This window comes from Pteropus vampyrus, unplaced genomic scaffold, assembly GCF_000151845.1.
Source record: "Pteropus vampyrus isolate Shadow unplaced genomic scaffold, Pvam_2.0 Scaffold50, whole genome shotgun sequence".
Lineage (NCBI taxonomy): Eukaryota > Metazoa > Chordata > Mammalia > Chiroptera > Pteropodidae > Pteropus > Pteropus vampyrus.
Genome location: NW_011888831.1, coordinates 8,848,812 through 8,869,232, shown reverse-complemented (window position 1 = coordinate 8,869,232; position 20,421 = coordinate 8,848,812). Strand labels below are relative to the sequence as shown.

The 20,421-nt window shown below is 34.5% G+C and overlaps 1 protein-coding gene across 6 annotated transcripts in view; it reads right to left on the bottom strand.

The window, feature by feature from the left end:
• RHOT1 (ras homolog family member T1) overlaps positions 1–20,421 on the bottom strand; it is a 51,811-nt gene that overhangs the window by 29,081 nt on the left and 2,309 nt on the right. For all 6 annotated transcript variants that reach the window (XM_011360020.2, XM_011360022.2, XM_011360021.2 and 3 more), the window contains exons 2-8: positions 8,882–8,940; positions 7,268–7,349; positions 5,228–5,271; positions 4,921–4,974; positions 4,715–4,767; positions 905–1,013; positions 485–586 (exon numbers count right to left, since the gene is read on the bottom strand). In XM_011360020.2, coding sequence (XP_011358322.1) covers positions 485–586; positions 905–1,013; positions 4,715–4,767; positions 4,921–4,974; positions 5,228–5,271; positions 7,268–7,349; positions 8,882–8,940 — 503 coding nt within the window. The remainder of the gene's footprint in view (positions 1–484; positions 587–904; positions 1,014–4,714; positions 4,768–4,920; positions 4,975–5,227; positions 5,272–7,267; positions 7,350–8,881; positions 8,941–20,421) is intronic.

Genomic DNA, 20,421 nt, shown 5'->3' with positions numbered 1-20,421 from the left:
GTTATCTCAATAAAAATTTAATTTTAAAAGTCCAAGGCAAAATATCATTAAATTTCAGATATTCACTAGGAATTACTGTGTTTCTTAGCTATGAAACAAAAGGGAGTGTTCATGTTGTATTACATGTTGTACCATGTCAAATAACCACACATTTTTGTGTGTGTTTCTGTTTATGGTAGCAAAGCAAGGAGACCACTAGCTAAGTCTTTGGACTTTCTGTTGTTACCGGTGCTAATTCTTTTGTTTATTTTGATGGCACTTCCTGAAATAATATTTGATCTGGAATACTTTTCTGAATATTTACTAGGTCTTTGAAGAAAAGTACCTAGAAAATACCAGTTTAATAAGCAATAAATTTAAACTTCTGCAGTTTATGAGAATACTTAAGAGTTACTAATAATCACTACCATACTAGAGTTACTACCCATACATTCCAGTCCCTACTAACGGAGATGGGAGTTGGGGTTAGGGGTAGAGTAATTACCTCTTTCTCCTCTGGGCAGTACAGGGGCCCTGTAGGATGAAGAACAGCTTTCTGTGCATAATAAAAGAGCTCTGATATGTTCTTAAGGTTTTTTGCTGAACACTGAAAAAAAGTTTAAAATATTACGCTCTGAAAATAATAATGAGAGCTCAGAACAAATTTTAAATTATCAATATAAGGTAATAAGATTCTTTGAAAAAACTGAAAAAAAAAAAAGCATTTTTCTTAGCAGATATCAAAATTTAATTGTCTCCAAAGAGCTCAGAGGCCAATTCCAAGGTCTCTGTTTTATTTTGTTTACATAAGTTCATAAACAATAAGAAATTTATTCCATCTCACATCTTCTCCTCTCCTATTTCAAACCTCAATTTAGTGAGAATTCATCAACAGTATACTTCAAAATCAAATGACAAGGCATACCTCTACACAGGTTTCTATTTCTGTATACTGGTTCATAATAGGAAGGATGGTCTCCATACTACTGTATTCCACCAGGTCAGATTTGTTCCCAACCAATATCAAAGGCAGTCTGAAATAAACAGGGCACATTGGAATAATAAAGAGGGCAAAAGATATTAGATTTAATTTTAATGTACATCATAACCCATTCTAACTAACAAGCTTTAATTAATCTTCCCAATGTGAACCCCCTACTGTAGTCAAAAGCTCCCTAGAGAGCATATTTGATAAATATTTACTGAGTACCTATAATAAGCCAAGTACTGTTCTAGAAATTAAGGACACAAGGCAGACAAAAGTCCCTGCCCATCCTAGTTGTGAAAATCAGAAAACAGTCAATAAGCAAATAAACAAACAAGACAATTTCTAATTCTGTAAGTGCTATGAATGAAGTAAATAGGGGGGATATGGGATAGAGTAATGAAAAGGAACTACTTATATATGATAATCGGTGAAAAATCTCTCAGGCACTGAGTAAAGGGATGATGGATGAAATGGAATCTGCCATGTGAAGAGCCAGGAAAGACCTGGCCAGGAAGCAGAGACAGTATGTACAAAAGCCCCAAAATGAAAACAACATCCTGATAAGTCTAAAGAACAGAAAAATTCCAGAGTGGCTGGGCAGTTCTGAGCAAAGGGGAAGAGATATAAAATGGGGTTGGAGAAAAGAGCAAAGACCAGACACATAAGGACTTATAGCTGTAGTAAGGAATGTGAGTTTTATTATAAGTATAAAATGGAGGTTATAAGTGGGGGAATGACATGATCTGATGGATATTTTAAAATGTAGTCATTTGTTGTCTTTTAGAGATACACATTGACATATTTACAATACATGATGTCTCTATTTATTCAAAATGATCCCAATGGGAGGGGCAATAAATGAAACAAGACGAGTTGATAATTGTTGAAGCTAAATGGTAGATACAGAGACATTTATGTTACTATTCTCTATACTTTTACATGTTTTTTTTTTTTTTCAATATTAAAAAGGTTTTTTTTTGTTTTGTTTTGTTTTGTTTTAATGTGGTGGCTTGGATTAGGGCAGTAAAGATGGAGAAGTAGTATTCAGATTTGAGATATAGGAGCAGCTGGCAGATTAGATATAGAGGTTGAGGGAAAGGCAGAAATCAAAAAAACACATTGGTTTTTGGCTAGATAAAATGTGTCAATCTCCTGAGACAGAAAAGATTAAGAAACTTTTTTGGGTTTGGGACAGGCAGGGAATTAAGAATTTTGTTTCAGACAAGTGAAATCTGATAAGCCTATCAGAAATCTAAATTGGGGATATCAGGGAGAACTAGCCTGGTGGAGAACTGTTATTTGTGCACCCTGCAAGAGAGCCTTAAAGGAAAGCAAATCATCCTGATGGAACTCCAAAGTGCCAGAGGAATGCTTGTAAGCATTTATTTACCCCTTAATTATGCATAAAAGGACTGGCCCACTATATAACCCAAATATAGATTCCTAACGGAGCCAGGAGGGTTTCCAAAAATGTAGTGGTTTGCACCAAAGGTGTGCTCAGAATAATTTAAGGAGCTTAAAATAATACACATGTCCAACTCCCATTCCAAACCTACTAATTCTAAAACTCTAGGGATTGGGCAAAGGCAGTTATAGTTTTTTAAAGTATCTCAGAGGACAGTGATGGGTACCCCTGATTGAGAAACACCATAATAGGGGAGTGGGGAGATAGGCAAAAAAGGTGAAATGGAAAAAGAGGTCCAAGCTTCCAGTTAAGCCACAAAAAAGATTTTAAAAGATAAAACATACAAGCCATGAAGATGTAGTATATAGAGCAAAGAATATGGTCAATAATATTGTAATAACTCTGCATAGTGACAGGTGATTACAAGACTTGATGTGGTGATCACATCATAAGGTATATAAATTTTGAATCACAATACTGTACAACTGAAAACAAATATAATACTGTATGCCAACTATACTTTAATGAAAAAAAATTTTAAAAAGAACCACTATAACAGGTCCAAAAAAGTCCTAAGGAAAAATATATGAGTAACGAATATAAACTTAAGGGAGGAAGGTATTGGAAAGTGTAAGGTCCATATTATAAAAAAAACAGACCCCTTGGGACAAGTCAACTATGATAAAAATAAGTATGCTCATACGATTCAGAGAGGGAAAAAATATAGCCACACCCAAGGAAGCTCAATTAGATCTTCGAATGTTAAAAGCCACTTTCAGGTGGTCCTAGAAGAGCCACAAAATTAGCCACAGCATTTTAGGAAGCTGTCAAAGGAAAGCCAAATTTTTAAATTTCAGTGGTCCAAGCTAGTGCTTGATAGATCTTGGCAAAACTGATTTCTGTGAAGAGTCCCTCCTGGTAACAGCTCAAGCAATCAGTAAGAAGAGCAGGTGTCAGGGGCATATAGGTGTTGGATCCCCCAAGGCATCCCTGTGTAATACACCATTCTGTGATGATGTAAATCTTCTTTATGTGCACTGTCCATTAATGTAATCACAAGTAGTTACTGAGCACTTGAAATGTGGCTACGGGCGTTTGAGAAACTAGATTTTTAGTTTTTTTATTTCATTTCACTTAAATTGTCGCAACTGACTAGAGGCTGCTGAATTGGACAGTGTAGCTCTAGAGGGTCATTCTCTCCTTTCCATCTTGATAGTAAGTCACTACAAAGTTTAAAACCATGATGAAGAGGAGCCATCAGAGGTGCAAGGCACAACATATACAATACCATCGCAATCACAAAGTCTCTCCCCATTAGTATGTGAGATAGACAGACTCAGGGACCATGCTCATCTGCATAGAACCAGATCTTTAGGTTTCAAGGCACAAAAATGCCCAACCAAAAAAGAAATCTAAAAAATTAAGCAAAGGATCAGCTATTGTCAATACATAGATATTAGTCTGTCTTCCTAACATTTAAAAAGACTCAAATGCTTCATAAATAACATGTTCAATTATACAACACTGCAAGAAAAATGTTTTGCTTCTAGTTTGATTTAAAACTCAAGGCATTTGTACCCAGACCTACCATTTTGCTCAGAAAAATACAGAATGTGTGTTCTCTTGCTTTTTCCCTGTCATGTATATATGTCTTCCGCAGAATTTCAAAGAAATTTCCCTGTATAAATTCCTAAATGAAGATCTCTAGAGTTTTTCAGAGATCTTATAAAGGACTCACACATGCATTATTTCTTTGGATTATTAAAATAACCACATGTAGCCAAGACAGGTATTATCAACATTTCTGCTTATAGGTGAGGAAATAGGCTCAATGAAGTCAAAGTCTTAAAACTTGTAAGCGGCCAAACCAGATTCCACAGATCATTCATTTTCCTCCAAGTCCTATGCTCTTACATGCACCACACTATGAGCAATCGATGACAAGGGAGAACAGCATTCCTCATCAAAGGGGCATCTCAAGAGACAAGGCACTTACAATACAGGTGAAGAGGAATTCTAAAGCTAAGATTTTTCAAGCAACAGTTTGAGAAAGAAATGTAAAGATTATTTATCAAAATATTTAATGTTTGAAATTGTGAATCATTATAGTATCAGAGCTCTATTTTCTGCCCTTAAATAATATATGTGCTACATTAAATAATTTTTCCCCCAAAAGGCGTGTGTGTATAAAGAGAGAGAGACCAATAGATAAAGCAAATGTAGCAAAATGCTACCTGGTGGCTCTAAGTGAAGGGTTTATTGATGTTCACTGTACTATTTCTTGCAATTTTTCTGTAAGTTTGAAAATTTTCAATATACAAAGTTTGAGAGAAAAAAAATACCTGCTGTCTTTGTCTGTTCTTTCATTTATGAGAGGAATCCATCGACTTGTTACCTAAAATGAAAATTAACAAGAGCTAAGCCGTGATGGGATCTTCTTTGAAATTACCCTGCCCTTGGACTCCTAAAATGCTAAACTGAGGGTCAATTTTGAAAGTGCCCCACTGAAACTTAACTAAATACAGTGAAAAAAGTCATGATTTCATACCTTATCAATAGAATGCTTGTTGTTAACAGCATAAACTATGCAGATGACATTAGCCTACAAGAAAAATTAACAAGTTAATGTTGTTTATAAATAATAATAATAATAATAACAATAATAATAAAAATTTAACATGCCTCTAAGAAGAAAATGTTCCTAAGGACTTATAGCAAAAAATACATACTCAAAGTCAGCAATAATAACAAATAACTGAAAAGGTCCTCTAGATTGAGAGAATGAAAAAGGCAGGCTCATAGAATCAGCACTGTCTCCCCCGCCCCAAAAAAACCCTACAACTATTTTAACTCACCTGTGATATTTCTTGATGAAGTTGCTCATCACTCTGTTCTGCTTCTAGAAATGACAAAGTAAAAGAGTTTCATATTTTACACATGTTCATAAAAACTATGGCCAAACTAAAGTCTATGTAACACCCATCTAACATCCTTCCAAACATCCTTCATCCCTCATATGATGGTGCCAGACTAGGTGACAAAGGACAAATCAGGGGAAAGAAAGAGTGGAACTATGATAAGGAAGCTGGCTGGCACTAAAAGACAAGTCCACAAGTGATAGCTAAGGCAAAGAGCAAAAGGCATTGTGTTATAAATCTAGGGCAGCATCTGACACAGAGTTGACAAGGGTCAGGCAAAAGAGATCAGAAACTCAAACTGGAAGAGTCAGAAGCCTAGACAAAGAGTCTACCCAAACAGGGTCGGAAGGCCACATGAGAATCTGGACAACACAAGCTTAAGATCTAGATAGCAGATATGAGGACCCAGAAGCAAAACTAGAGCATGATAATGAAGAGTCAAGAATTCCTTCTCTGGCACAGATCTCTAGCTAGAACCAGTCTCCATGGGTAGATGTGCATATAATCCCAAGGTGCAGGAGATAACGCACAACATAGCTAGGATGAAGAAGCACACAAATGAAGAGCAAAGCTATTACTGACATATTTTGATCATCTTTTGTTATATGTTTTCCCCCAAAATGCCTGTTATTTCTGACATATAAACTAATATCATGAGTTCAACTGCATTGTATATTATGTTAAATAATTGGCCGTATTTTTAATATCTTTTCATATGAAAAGTAGTTGAGTAATCAATGGATTAAGGCTTCAGTTCTTATACTGAGGTGAATCTAAGTATATAGTTACACATATTTAAAAAGAACTCTGTACATAAAACTAGTTATAAGACTGATTATAGCAGAAAGAAAACATCCAACCTCTCTCAGCTTCTAGTACAAGTACTGTCCAGGAGAAATATAATGCAAGCCATATACATAATTTTTAATTTTCTAGCAGTTACCTCAAGAAAAGTAAAAAGGAACAGGTAAAATTATTTAACCCAAAGTATCACAAATATTAAAATTTCAATATGTACTCAGTAGAGAATTAATGTAATATTTTACATTGTTTTCATTCTAAGTCTTCTAAATTCTCTTGTATTTTATACTTACAGCACATTTCAGTTTCGACTAGTCATACTTCAAGTGTTCAAATAGTCACATGTATCGGAGTGGCCAGTTCTAATACTCCTTTTTTAGGCCACATGGGATACCAGCTTAGCAAAACAAAGTATTACCAATGTAGTTATACCCATTTTTACAAATAGATTTTATCATTAAAAGCAGTTTCAGTTCACAGCAAAATGAGTGAAAGGTACGAGATTTCCCATATATCTCCCATCCCCATATTGCTCCCCTATTATCAACATCACCCATCGGAGTGGTACACCTGTTACAACTGACCCTTTAAAAAAGGCCCAGAACAAAGCAAAATAATTTAATGATTAAAAAGTCGTAGTGTATGGAAAAATTTTAAATTATTAAAAGCAATACAAATGTGCTTCTATTAGCATAAAATATAAGCAAACAGACAACTGTTTTAGCTATTATTTTATTTGGGACAAAGGCCTGAAAATTAAAGAACAAATTTAGAATTCGACAAATTCTCAAATTCAGAACTCTTTCTAAATTGTCAGTGCATGCCAGATAACAAAATTAACCCAGAATCTCTCTCTGCAAACATACAAACTTCTCTCCCAGAACTTCAAGCAGAGTAATAATCTATCTACTTCTTATCATTTACCATCCCTCCTTCTTTTTCATTATTATGGAACCCAACTCAGTAAATCAGGGACAGAGAACTGCAAGATGGAAGCTACAGGTGAGTGTGGGAGTTGAAAGGGAGATACAAATGAGACAAGAATAGTAAATGATCATTTACTGCCAGAGAAAAAAGACTACTTCTCTTTGAACATTTTTTAAAGCTCAGTAAGTACCTTCTTTGAGAACTATTAAGTTAACCCTATAGCTTCACCTACAATAGGTCTTTTATTACCTGAGTAGTCTACAATGTGTGTTGGAACTCTCTCAGGGGTGACATCAGCTGGAATGGTGATTTCTTCTGCTCGGGGAGGAACCTTCATTAGAAAACAAATAGAGAAAAGGAAAAACTTTTGGATATTATCTATCAAACTTGTTAACAGATTATGTAAATTTATCTATATATTAGCCCCTTTCACCCATACTTATCTGTACAGGTATCTGTTATACTTTTAAATGCTTATTTTTGTGCTTTATCACAGATGCAAATATATACCAAAGCTATATGATAAACCACTTTTTTTTTAAAAAATGCACATTTTTACCAGTGTGGACATATTAAGGATACTTCAGATCTGATGCAGCTTAAAATAGTACTTACATTAATTCAGTGTTTCAAACATTAAATTATCAGAATTCATTTCTTCTAGAGGATAACTGATTGGCTACACAAACCTTATGTTTAATGACTGCATTTTTTAGAAAGACTGGATGATTTTTTTAATCAACTAAAACCCCCTTATTCACACCCAAGAGGACCATGCGAAAATTACAATTCTAAACTAAGTTAAACTATCACAGAAAACTTTTAGATATTATACCTTGAGTGATCATAATTAACGTTGCTGATTCTATGAACCACAAATGAAAATATTCTTCATTTTACAAATTAAATAATTACTTATTTAACCATTTTATTTAAAAGGAAAAAAAGCAAAAGAAACAACGAATGGTCATATGGCCACTGTTGAAAATACTATCACATCATACATCAAATTCCTGTCTGAACAATGAAATTATACAGATATTCCTATCTAAAAAAGAGTTAAAAAAAAGGTAAATGCAAATACTGTTACTAATAACTCCTACTATGTGAAGAAAGAGAATAATAGGAAGTAATTTTCGCCCCATTTGCATTGATCCCATTCCCCACAACAATATCTTGACTTTACATAAGGCTTTAGACAGCAGTCCCTCATACTGGAACTTCCGAAATGTAAATAAATATATTGTCAGTAATAATAAAACCACCTTACTTTTGGTGGCATTCTACCACTATTAAGCTTATTTTATTTGAGACCTGCAACAATTGTCTGAGGTAGGCAAAAGCGGAATGAACTAGTTTCGCCATTTGCAAAATGACAGAGGTGAATAGTATTAAAGGCTTTCAAATATGTGTGCCAGATCCTAGTGGTTCTAATGCCCCCGAGACTGAGGAGTGTCGGGTAGAAGGCAGGTGGGGATCCAGATCTTTCACTCTAACTTCAACTAAAGGAATATTCATCTGCTTTATGTTTTGGGCTTATGAGTAACATTTGTTTTTAAGAAAGGATTTTATCTCTAATATCCCTTTTCACAGATGAGACAAATAAAGCACAGAGATGACAAACATACTAGCCAAAGCCAAAAGTAGGATATGCAAAGGATTGAAGTGAACTCAGATCTAGTGTGATTCTTCTACCTACACTATATTTCAGGGATGTCTTATATAAACTAATATAGGACTTTTTAAAAGTCACAACTGTCAGAAAGGAAACACATATAAAAAAGGGCAGAATTTATTTCATTTTAACTCAATTTTGATAATTTTAAAGCATTTTAAAAATAGAAAAGAAATTAAAATGTTTACCTCCTCTGGGAATTCTTCACTGACCAGAGACATAATCAGTGATGTCTTCCCAACTCTAGCTGTGAAAAAAAAAAAAAAAAAATCATTACTTTAATGAAGTGTTCACTTTCTACATAAAAACTCAAATTCAGCAACCACACAGAAAAGTCTGTTATTTGTTAGCTAAATTTGGAGGCATCCAAATTACCAAGTTTTAGTACAATACTTAAAGTATATATTTTTCTTCTGCTTAGAAAGTTACACATACTCATTGTTTAAAACAAAAAAATTAACAAAATTTGACAAAAAAAGTAAAATTTTCCCATATCCTCCATTAACAGTTTAATATAGACAGTCTCCCAGATTTTTCCTATACTTATATTAATATATTACAATAGTTTACCACAGAGGAATCATAGTATTCATACTATTTTGCAATCTTCCGTTATCACTTACTTATGTATTGGGACAGTATTTCATGTCAATATATAAAAACCTCCTGGGATGAGAGAAGGAAAAGTTATTATTTAATGGATATGGAATTTTTATTGGGGATGAAAAAGTTTAAGCTATAGAAAATGGTGACTGTTTACATAACGCTGTGACTGTATTTAATGCCTCTGAATGGTTAAAATGTTAAATATTTTGTTTTTGATATTTTATCACAATTTTTTAAAATAGCAATAGTAAGTCCATTTTATGTTAACATTTATAAAACCTCCTACATTATTTTTTGATAATGGTATAAAAATCCATTGTATGATATGTCACAATTAATATAATCTAACAATGAACAGTGTTCAACTTTTCAGTTTTATAAATAATGCTTCAATGAGTATTTCTACAGGATAAATTCCTACAAGTGGAATTTAGGTTATCATGCATGATCTTTCTGCTTTTAATAGATATTGTTAAATTACCTTCAAAAAGGAATAAACCAGTTTACACCCCTACCAATAGAAGATCAGAGTGCCTATTTCTGCACATCATTACACTGTTTCCTTTTTAGGGTATCATATTTAAAGGGTTAATAAGAGCAAAGAAACTTTCCTGTTACATTTTCTAACCTAGCAAATTCTTTTTTAATGTACAAACTTAAAAATCTTAATTTTCATTCTGAAATTTGATTTCCATTCCCATCACTTTCTGACCATATAATTATTACTGTTAGACATTCAACTGCTTATCAACTAAATCCCTTTGCGATTCTAGAGGAAAACAGTACATCTGCCTTTTAATCTCTGCCATAATAGCAAATTAATGTTTCCATAAGTAAAGCTGAAATATAAAAGAACTGAAAAATTTTTAAGAGAAGTCACATTTCTTTTTTAAACGACTAAAAGAAAGGGTGAACTAAAAACACAAGTCAAATATCTGGGGAAAAAATAAATGGCTGGAAAGGGAAGAGTAGTGCTCAAAACAATTTAAAGGATATGCTGCAAACAAGTGAATACTGCTGGTGGAGGGACAGATTAGATGGTTTAACAGGTGTCTTCTGGTTCAGATTTCCATGGTTCTTTTAAACTGACCTGTGTGAGAAGGCTTGAGCCTTTTCCAAGCGGCTGACAAAAAACATTTCACTGAGTTCCGTCCGACCATGTCATTGAATCCAGAGCCCATAATCACAGAACTACTAGGCCCTTTGTCATCCATATCACCTTATACATCTCCCCCTAATAATTTTCAGATGAAGAACCTGGGACCCAGAGACAGTGATTTTCTCAAGATCTCACTAAAAGAGTCATTGCACATTAAGAGACTAAACCATCTCTTGATTGCTAAGCCACTGCTCTTTCTTATGCCAGACTTAAAAAAATATTGTTAACACAAGTTAATAACAAAGAAAACAAACAGTGACCCCTAAAGTCAGCAAGCACTGCATATACAAATACTACGTAAGTTAATTAAAATATTCACTGATTCATTGGTGACTAATGCAGCAGCTCTGGTTCAATTTTTTTTTTAAACTTATTTTGAGAAAATTTCAGACTTACAGAAAAACTGCAAAAATAGTACAAAGGAGTCACATCTATTCTTTAACCAAATTCCACATATGTTAACATTTAACCATATTTGCATTATCATTCTCTCTCTACATATATGTTTAATTTTTAAACTGTTTGAGAGTAAGTTGCAGACATGATGATCCCTTACCCTTAAGCACTTTAGTATATGTTTCCTAAAAATAAGATCATTTCTTATATAACCACAGGGCATTGTCACAATCAGGAAATTAACACCAATACAATATTATATTATTATCTAATCTATAGACCTTATATATCTCACCATTTGTACCACTATTATCCTTTATAGAAAAGAAAAATCTTTTTTTCTATCCTGGATCAAATGTTGCATTTTTTTGTCATATCTCTTTAGTTTCCTTTAATCTGAAAGAGATCCTCAATGTTTTTTTTATCTTTCATGATCTTAACGTTTTTGAAGAATACAGGCCATTTAATTTGTAGAATTATCTCTCAATTAGCTTTATATGGTGTTATCATTAATTTCACTTTTAGCAGGAACACCCCAGAAGTTATACTGCATCCTTCTCAGTAAATCACAGCAGAAGAGAGATAAAGTCGATTTATTCCATTACTGGTGATGTTAGGTGTCATCATTTGGAGGAGGTGGTGTTTGCCAGGTTTCTCCACTGTAAAGTTATAATTTTTCCCTTTGTAATTAATAGATATCTTATGAAGAGATACTTTGAGACTATGTAAATATTCTGTTTCTCATCAAATTTTTGCCTACTGGTTTTAGCTGCCATTCATGATTCTTGCCTGAAATTATCTGTTTCTATCAATCCTTCTATATCACTTTGCATTCTACTGTAAGAAAAAACTTTCCTTCTGATTCATATTAGCATGGTCTCATGGATTATTCCACGGGTTATAATCTGATACTGTCACTATTCAGGGGCTCAAATTGTTCCACTTTACTTTTTAAAATTATATTTATGCAGATATAAAGCAGCATATACACTACAAATATGTATTTGCATAGAATAAATTCCTGGGAGGATATATACACCAACAGTGGTTATCTCTGAAGTAAATATAATTGTAACTTTCTTCTTTGGGTTTTTCTGTATTTTCCCAACTTTCTATAATAAATATATAATTATTGCTACTAGAAAAAGTTAACATACTATTTCAAAAGTCATTTTTGGTAGTAAAAATTGGTATGTTCTAAATTTACACATGGCAACCGAAATTCACCTAAAAATTGGCATGTTAAATGCATTCTTTCATCTCTTCAACAAATATTTCTTGAGCATTTCTATATGCCAGGCACTATTTCAGGTGCTGGGGATACCACTGATCCCTACTTTTAACTTTCATGGAGATTACGTTCCAATGGATTTATAAAATTTTCACCAATAAAGAACTCTTTCTACACATTCAGATAAAAAGCAAAAATTCAAAAACTGTAGCCATCTTTGATTCACCCTTCCTCTGTACTTAGCATTCAAATTCTGTCAAATTTTCCTTTGAAATTTTTAATACTTATTTCTTCCTCTCTGTTCCCACTTTTTCCTAATTACAACACTTTTACTGAAAACTTCCCAGTTTCCAACTTTCTACCCACTTCTCCAATCTTTCATTAATCTATTAACAGTGCAAATGCCAGTCCATCTTTTTTAAACATTCTTTTCATTTTCTAACTCATCTGATCAAAAGCCTTCCTTGACTCTCAATTACCTACCACATCAAGATGAAACCATACTGTTGGCCTTTGAAAATCATACATAATTAAACCCAGCTTGTTTATTTAATCGCATACCCCTCTATTTCCCACATACATGATTTGCTCAAATAAGGTCATTCTACTATATCTTAGCACAAACAAGCCATGATGAATCCTGTCCCCTCACATGGTTTTCTTCATCTAAAATACCACTGCATTCTCTCTCTACCTCTATTTCTTCAAATGTTAACCATCTCTCAAGGACAGCTCAAATTCTACCTCATCCTTAAAGACATCTCGGGGCTACTAAAGCCCTCCCCTTCCTTCTCTGAACTAACTACTCCTGTGCCACAAACTGTTATGAATATAAGGTACATAATTAACATATGAGTCTACAATTAACAAAATAACCAAATATTTTTAAACACTTGATAATGAACCAAATTTTTCAATTTTATACAAATGGGTAAAACACCTCTAGCACATCAACCAGACTGATTGAACTATGTGACATTTCACCTTGCCCAAGCACAATAGTATTGCTGTAGCTTCAGCACTGCCATTTGGGAAATTAGTTCAACCTCCTGGAGATTCTGGAACCTTCCCACTCAAAGCTTTTCTTAAAACCAATTGAAGAGCTGAGGCAATAAATTTTTTTAAATTACTTTGTTCATTTTTAGTAAAAAATAATTAATGTTGAAATTTCAAATATTAAAGGAGGATGTGGTATAATAAAGAATACATCTGATCTTTATCCCCAGTTCCTAGCACAGAGCCTCGAAATCCCTTGAAATTTCTGAGTGACAGAAGTCTTTTGTTATTGTCTATTTCAACAGTACTTGAGTTTATCCTCATATCCTGACTCATTAGAGGAACAAGAGGGCCTAGACAGCTTCAGGATAGAAGGTGGTTGCCAGAAAAACCAACCATGTGATTATACAGTTAGAACTTTCAGCCCCACCTCAAAACCTCTGAAGAGGTGTGTGTGTGCTAGAGATTGAGTTCAATCATGTGGTCGATAATTTAATCAATCATACCTATATAAGAAGTCCCATATAAAAACTCTGGACATCAAAGCTCAGGGGGGCTTCTTGGTTGGTGAACGTATCAATGTACCAGGGAGGTGGTGCAACCCTGACTCCACAGGAACAAAAGTTCCCAAGCTTAGGACCCTTTACCTTGCCCTATGAACAGATCTTGCAATTCATCTGTGTAATTGTAAATAGAGAACTTCCCTGAGTTCTGTGAGTCATTCTAGTGAATTATTGAACCTAAGGGAATTATGGGAAGCCCCAAATTTGCAGTTGCCCAGGAAGAACTGTGGGTAGTCTCGGGACCCCACTGTAGCTGATGCCTAAAGTAAGGGTAATCTTGTTGGGGAGCTTGCCCGTTAACTTGTGGGATCTGACACTGGCTCAGGATAGTGTTAAAGTTGAATTGAATTGTAGGACACCCAGTTAGTGTCTGAAAATTGTCAGGATGCAGAATGCTTGAGAGTTTTGCATTTATAAAAAGAAAAGATGGCTCAAAAAACTGAGAAACACTGTAACAGACCTTCTATCCAAGAGCATAAGTTCCACTTACATTTGCCCCCTGCCTGGACTACACTAGAAAAAACACTAGAATATACTGAATATTAACTTATGTTTCTAAATTACCCACTTTTCTTGTGTAGACTCTTACTATTAGTTCATTTGATAAGTATTTACCTGATTGTCTTCTAAGTATAAAGTTTAGTTCTAGATACTATGTGGGGATAATATGGAAATGTATCAAACAAGATAGGTAAAATTGCCACATAAGAGGTATGAATCAAGTGCTAAGTTCAATCACTCTATTTAAAGAAGTGAAGAGGGAGCACAAAGGACAAGAGGAGAAGGGAATATCTACTCCTCCCAGAAGTCTAGAAACACATCAAGAAATCAAAAAGCTAATAAAAGAAGCCTATACCTTGGTCTCTAGGAGGAAAAAATAATAATCTGTTGACATATGCATTCTTAAGACAGTATTAAGAAGGTTGCCTAAGTACAGAATATCACCAATGGTCACCTAAAGGACTTCCCATACATCCTTGGTGAAAACTTGCCATTTACCACCAGCTACTGAGCTCCCCCAGGAAGACTAAGGAACAAGTATTTCACTATCACCCACAGGAAACTCTACAAGCACAGGGAACGTGTCTTTCTTGTTCACTGCTGAAGCCCTAGCTCCTAGCAAATTCACTTAGTAAATGGAGTTATATGGCTTAGTGGTTAAGGGCACAGATTTGAAATTCTGTGGCTGGCTACTTTCGAGGACAAAAGAGTAAAATGCAATGGGCGGGGGCACTTCAAATTATTAGTAATGTTTTATTTCTTAAGCTAGGTGATGGGTATTTGTTCTTTATTCTTTATACTGTTTATATAAATATTTCACTTAAAAAAAAAAAAAGAATACAGGTTTTAGAATCAGATAGAATTGGACTGAAATCTTAGTTCCAGCACTTACTAGCTGTGTTTCCTCAGGCAAGTCATCAAGCCTCAGTTTGCTCATCTATACAATATGGTGCTGAAAAGCTTCATTGAATTGGTAAGAGGATTAATTAAGATGACAGATGTATGATGTATACCTTGCACACATTAAATACACATATGGTAGTTGTTGTTGTGATGATGATGATGATGTCTGACTTAAAGGGGTTAAGTGAGCACTGGAATGGACCAGAAAATTTGGATTTGAGAACCAGCTGTGTCATTAACAAATGACACTGAGTTGTCACTGATTCTCTGTGGGCCTCAATTTTCTTATCAGTTAAAAAAAATTGGATAGATGGTTTCGATGCTTATATTCTATAATTAATCTATAGTATCCTGTAGCACATCAAGAAAATAGACCTTAACAGATGAAAAGATGCATGTTACATCAGGTCACATATCCTATAGTACCTCTGAAATGGTAGACAGATCTCCACTGTATCTGTTAGCTGTTTAATTATGTATAGGAAATGGTTTGGCAGAAACATTTATTTATCTACAAGAACTAAGTAGGACTCACCAAGCCAATATGGGGTCCAGGAATTTCTAAAACTTGCTGACTTATATTCAGCATTTCATAACTTTTTTCCTTAAATAACTCCATTCATCATGGCCTTGTTTAGGGTCCCAACAACCCAAAACCTTCAGCCAGTTCAAGGTAGTATTCATCTCAACATCCATAGTAGTCCATCCTAATTCCACATGATAATTATGCACAACGAAGGCAAAATAGTTATCTTATTTAAACTGATCCAAGCCACTGTCCTCTATCCAGCATTAAGAAACCTAGAACTTAGACCTTCTATTTTTTTACTCTTGGCAACTAATACTACAGAAGAATAATATATTTGGGAGGGAGCCCTAATAATATTCCTTGCAAAGAGTGGTGATGTCTTAAGACAAATAACATACAACAGAGCTCTCTGTGGATCACCACACAGGAGAATGCCTCTGTTGTAAAGTCCAATCAAGTCCACAGGGCTCTATACTTAATGTAATTTATTTAATAAGTAGTGTAACCTCCAGGTACTTAAAACAAACCTTTTACAAAATCTAATGCCTGTACAATTCCTGTGATCTTTGAACTTCTAGGCCTTTTTGGCCCCAGTAGAGATGTCTGCTTTGTCCCTAGTGTCTCCAAAATCCCAAAACTACCACCGGCACAGATATGTCCAGATAACCAGAAATCTCCAGAAATTTTTCCATTTCTGAAGAACTCTCTTGATACCTTATACATCTCTATATTTTATCCTTGATCTACTATGTTAGGAATGGAAAAAATGAATTAGATACTCAATGACTCAGATGCTACTTGGTAATCAGAAGGAAAAGAAGTCTCATTCTTGCTTGGTCTTTGAGAATTTTGCCTACCTTAATACCCTTAAGATTTTGATCCTTCTCATAATCCCCTTTACAAAATTACTTTTAAAATGTTGCTTGTATCTCACCGCTACAAGGCCCTCACCAGTTTCAAAAGAAACCTCCCTAACTTTTAATCCACAGTTCAAAAAACAAAATGGTCAAAATTAAGTTAATCATCAACTTTAAAAGGCCTACAAGTTTCCAAAAAGTTAAGGACTTGTTGCTCCATAATCAAAATCGCTCAGGATCCCTTAACAAAATTCAGGCCTTCGACAGGTGTTCTGTGTTACCTTTAAAGTCCTCCAGCACCGCTCCCACCCTCCGCCCCCATAATCCTTACAAATCTTCCTCATCTCTCTTTTTAAAACTCATTGGAACACCCCTTTTCCTAGCCACAATCCCTTTCTGCTTTTCCCATGGATCCCCTACAAACTCAGCAATATTTTCAGAAGAGAAAGACCAACATTCTAAGGACATTCTGATTTCTTCACAGCTCAGCTTATCAGAGCAGTTCTGGCTGCCTGTGCTGCCAAAGTAGAAACCTGCCGCCAGGTCTATTCCAACGGGGCAGGGCTCAGAAACAATAAAGGAAGCACCTTGGCAGAAGAGGAGGCATTGTAGAGACTACAACAGTTAAACAGCTTTACTTATACTTGATCATATAGACATATAAGACAGTGGTACCAAAGAATGGGAATAATTCAATTTATTTATATCGGTACTACTTTTACCTTTCAGAGTGTGACATTTTTATTTATTCATTTATATCTTGCCTCAGCTGTTAAAGAATATGAGGCAGTTTAGCACTCACTACAATAAAACAATTCCATCTAGTTTCTGAGGTAACTGTATAATAAAAGGTCTTCAAAAATCAAAGAACATGACTCTTTTTCACATAAAATCCCAAGAGCAACTTCCTTCTTTTAAAATAAATTCAAAATTAGAGCAAGAGAAACAGATTACAGTGAATGTGGGAGAAAATGAGCATGTTTTCATTGGTATTATTTTGGGTTTCCTTTTGGAAGAGCAGTGAGATAGATGATAGATATTTTAATAAAGGATTATACACGTGATTTAGTTAAATGCTTCAGTGAACCAAAATAGGGGTTTTTGTTTCTCTTATGCCTACTACCTAACCTTGAGTGAGACCACCAAAAAATAAAAATAAAGCAGCAGGTTTAAAATTAAAATAGGCCACTTTTAAGCTAATTTTAATTGAGAAATGAATGAGTGCCTTAAAGATAAGGAAAACATTTTAGAATTTTAAAATTCTAAATTTTAAAATATTTTGTTTTAAAAAATATTTACATAAGCCTACAATCAAAAAGGTCACTTAAAATGGAAGATATGAGTATAAACACTAGATATTTTAAACTGATCTAGAAAATAAAAATTATTTCCATAAAGGAACAAAGTCCCAAGCTCTTCTCTAATTACTGTACCAATAAAATTTTATAAATACATAGTATATTTTATTTAATACCATTTTATAATAAATATAAATATAGTTAACATTATAAATAAAAATACAAGTATATGGCATTTAATATAAATATTATTATGGAAGACAAAAATATTATCCTTTGTTAGCCAGCCATCTCATGGTCTCTATTACCTCTCTTTTGCATGGGAAATATTAAAGTGATCTATAAAAACAAAAAGCACAGCCACATTATCCCCAAGGACAGAAGGCCTTCTGATTTAGTTCAACACAACTGCCACAGTTCTGAGACTCCATGCTTCTAAGTAGGTCATCCATGGGAAACATAATTCATCACTATAGAACAAATTATCTAGATTTTCCAGGCTAAAAATTTCTTTGTCTTCTCATCACATCTTTTGAACATCTAGTTCTAAATGACAGCAAATTCCTAATATTCAGGAAGTGGAAATAACATTCTCTGCTTCCAATTACCATCCAACTCTAGCCATATTGACAATTTTTTTTAATAACACTGCCTGCTTCAAAAGAACCTACTCATTGTTATCTGCTTTATTAAAAAGCCTTGGTGTCTCTTCCTAAGTTACTGTAATTAGAATACACAGAGAGGAAGACGGTGACAATGGAATTATATTTTTAACTGGAAAACTTTAGCATTTTGGAAAATAACTGAGCACTGTTCCAAAGGAAAATTGTATTGACCATATGCAGACAGTGTGGGCTGCAGAAGAACTAATGCTGTGGTCTATCCCTCTCCTTCATACCAGATCCACACCTGTGCCCAACTCGTGCCAGAGGACCGAAAATCACAGCGGAGGTTAGGTCTTAGTACATATCTGAGGATGATGTAGAACAGACTATATGAATAGAACAGACTATGTAGGATGGACTCTCTATGGTCAGATGCTTGAACATCCTCGGTCACAGAAGATCACCCAGTATATACTGTGTACTAACACAGTATAATTGAAACTGAGCAGTTTAATCTTCAAATATCATTCTAACAAAGACCAGACTGGAGAACAATATGGCTTTAAAAGGACCACAGAAAGTTTTTTTTCTAAAATAACTGCTATTCCTGACGTGTCTTGACTCTTATCCCCAGCTTATAGCTAAAGAATCTTTCCCCAACCCGTTCAAATCTCTAAGATGACTTCCGGTATTTCAAAGAGAAGGTGACCTCTGTTGGCAAGGGCTATAATTCCTGGCAGCCAAGACATGGAATAGACATGGCATTGTCATTGTAAGTCACCGGTCTACTTTACTGCCAGAATACAGGAATCTCCCAAACAAAATAAAGCTAAGGACAAGGAACAAGAGACTGGATGAATGCTGCCCCTTCAAATCCTAACAATAACCATATCAGCCTGGATTTAAAAAAGGAGAATAATCAAATTTATATGACTGAGGGGAGTGGTTTGGAAAACAAGTGAAGTCTAAATAAACCGAACTAGCTTCAACTCATTCATTCATTCAATAATTCTTTGAGTGCCTACTTTGTGCTAGGCCTATTCTAGGCACTAGGGATATAGCAATAAACAGGACAAATCTCCTGTCCTCATGAAGCTTACTTTCTAATCCAAGTAACAAAAAAAGAAAACAAAATAACGAGAACAAAAATAAGTGAAAAAATATGCAGGGGAGTGGGGATAATGTCTGGGTCAGGCAGGGTCTTCCTGCAGAGAAAGCAATGAAGGAGAGTGATACAAGAGCAAAGCAAGGGCCAGATTGTGAAGGACTCTGTAAACCTGCATTAAAGTTTCGACTTTATTCTAAGTGAAAGAAGAAATCATCAGCGAATTTTAAAAATGGGTAACAGGATTTGATAACTTTTTAAAGATCACTCTGTCTGCTACATGGAGAATGAATGAAATTAGAAGCAGGGAGATCAGTTAAGGAGGTATTCCAAAAGCCTAGGCCAGAGCCAGTGGAAGCCTGAACTAGTTTGACAAATCCGGTAAGAGCTACCAGACTCAATTAAAAAGAGGATAAACAGTTCCACTTTCTTAATGAACTTGACCTGTAGTAAACAATTACATCTCAATTAAAAAAAAAAAAAGACCTCACTAAACTAAAACTATCTTATGTACTTTTATGTAGCTACATGATTCAGATAAAAGGGTAATATGACTCACGCTAATTTTACTGTAAGAGGGACATTTGTTAAGCATAATAATGCAAATCTAGTTAAATACAAATTCTGGCCATCGAATTCAACCATGAAAAGCTATAACCTGAAGAACTAAGTTTTGTGTGGTTGCATTTTTAAAGATTTTTAAAGTTTGTTTTGTTGAAAGAGTGGTAATTTTTTGTTTTGGCCTGAATGGTATGCAATACGTTCGATAATTAAGATAAGGTGCAGATGATATTTAAAACATTTTGGTTTTCTCTGAAAATACTTTAAAATTTATAGACAGTCTAACTTCTCTGATCTAAGCACTGACTAAATATTAAGCAATTAATTAGCAGTAAAGCCTGGATGGGTCAGAATCGAGATTCTGGATGGGCCAAAAAAACACCCCCATGTGACCCTCAGATTACAGTACAAGTTTGGC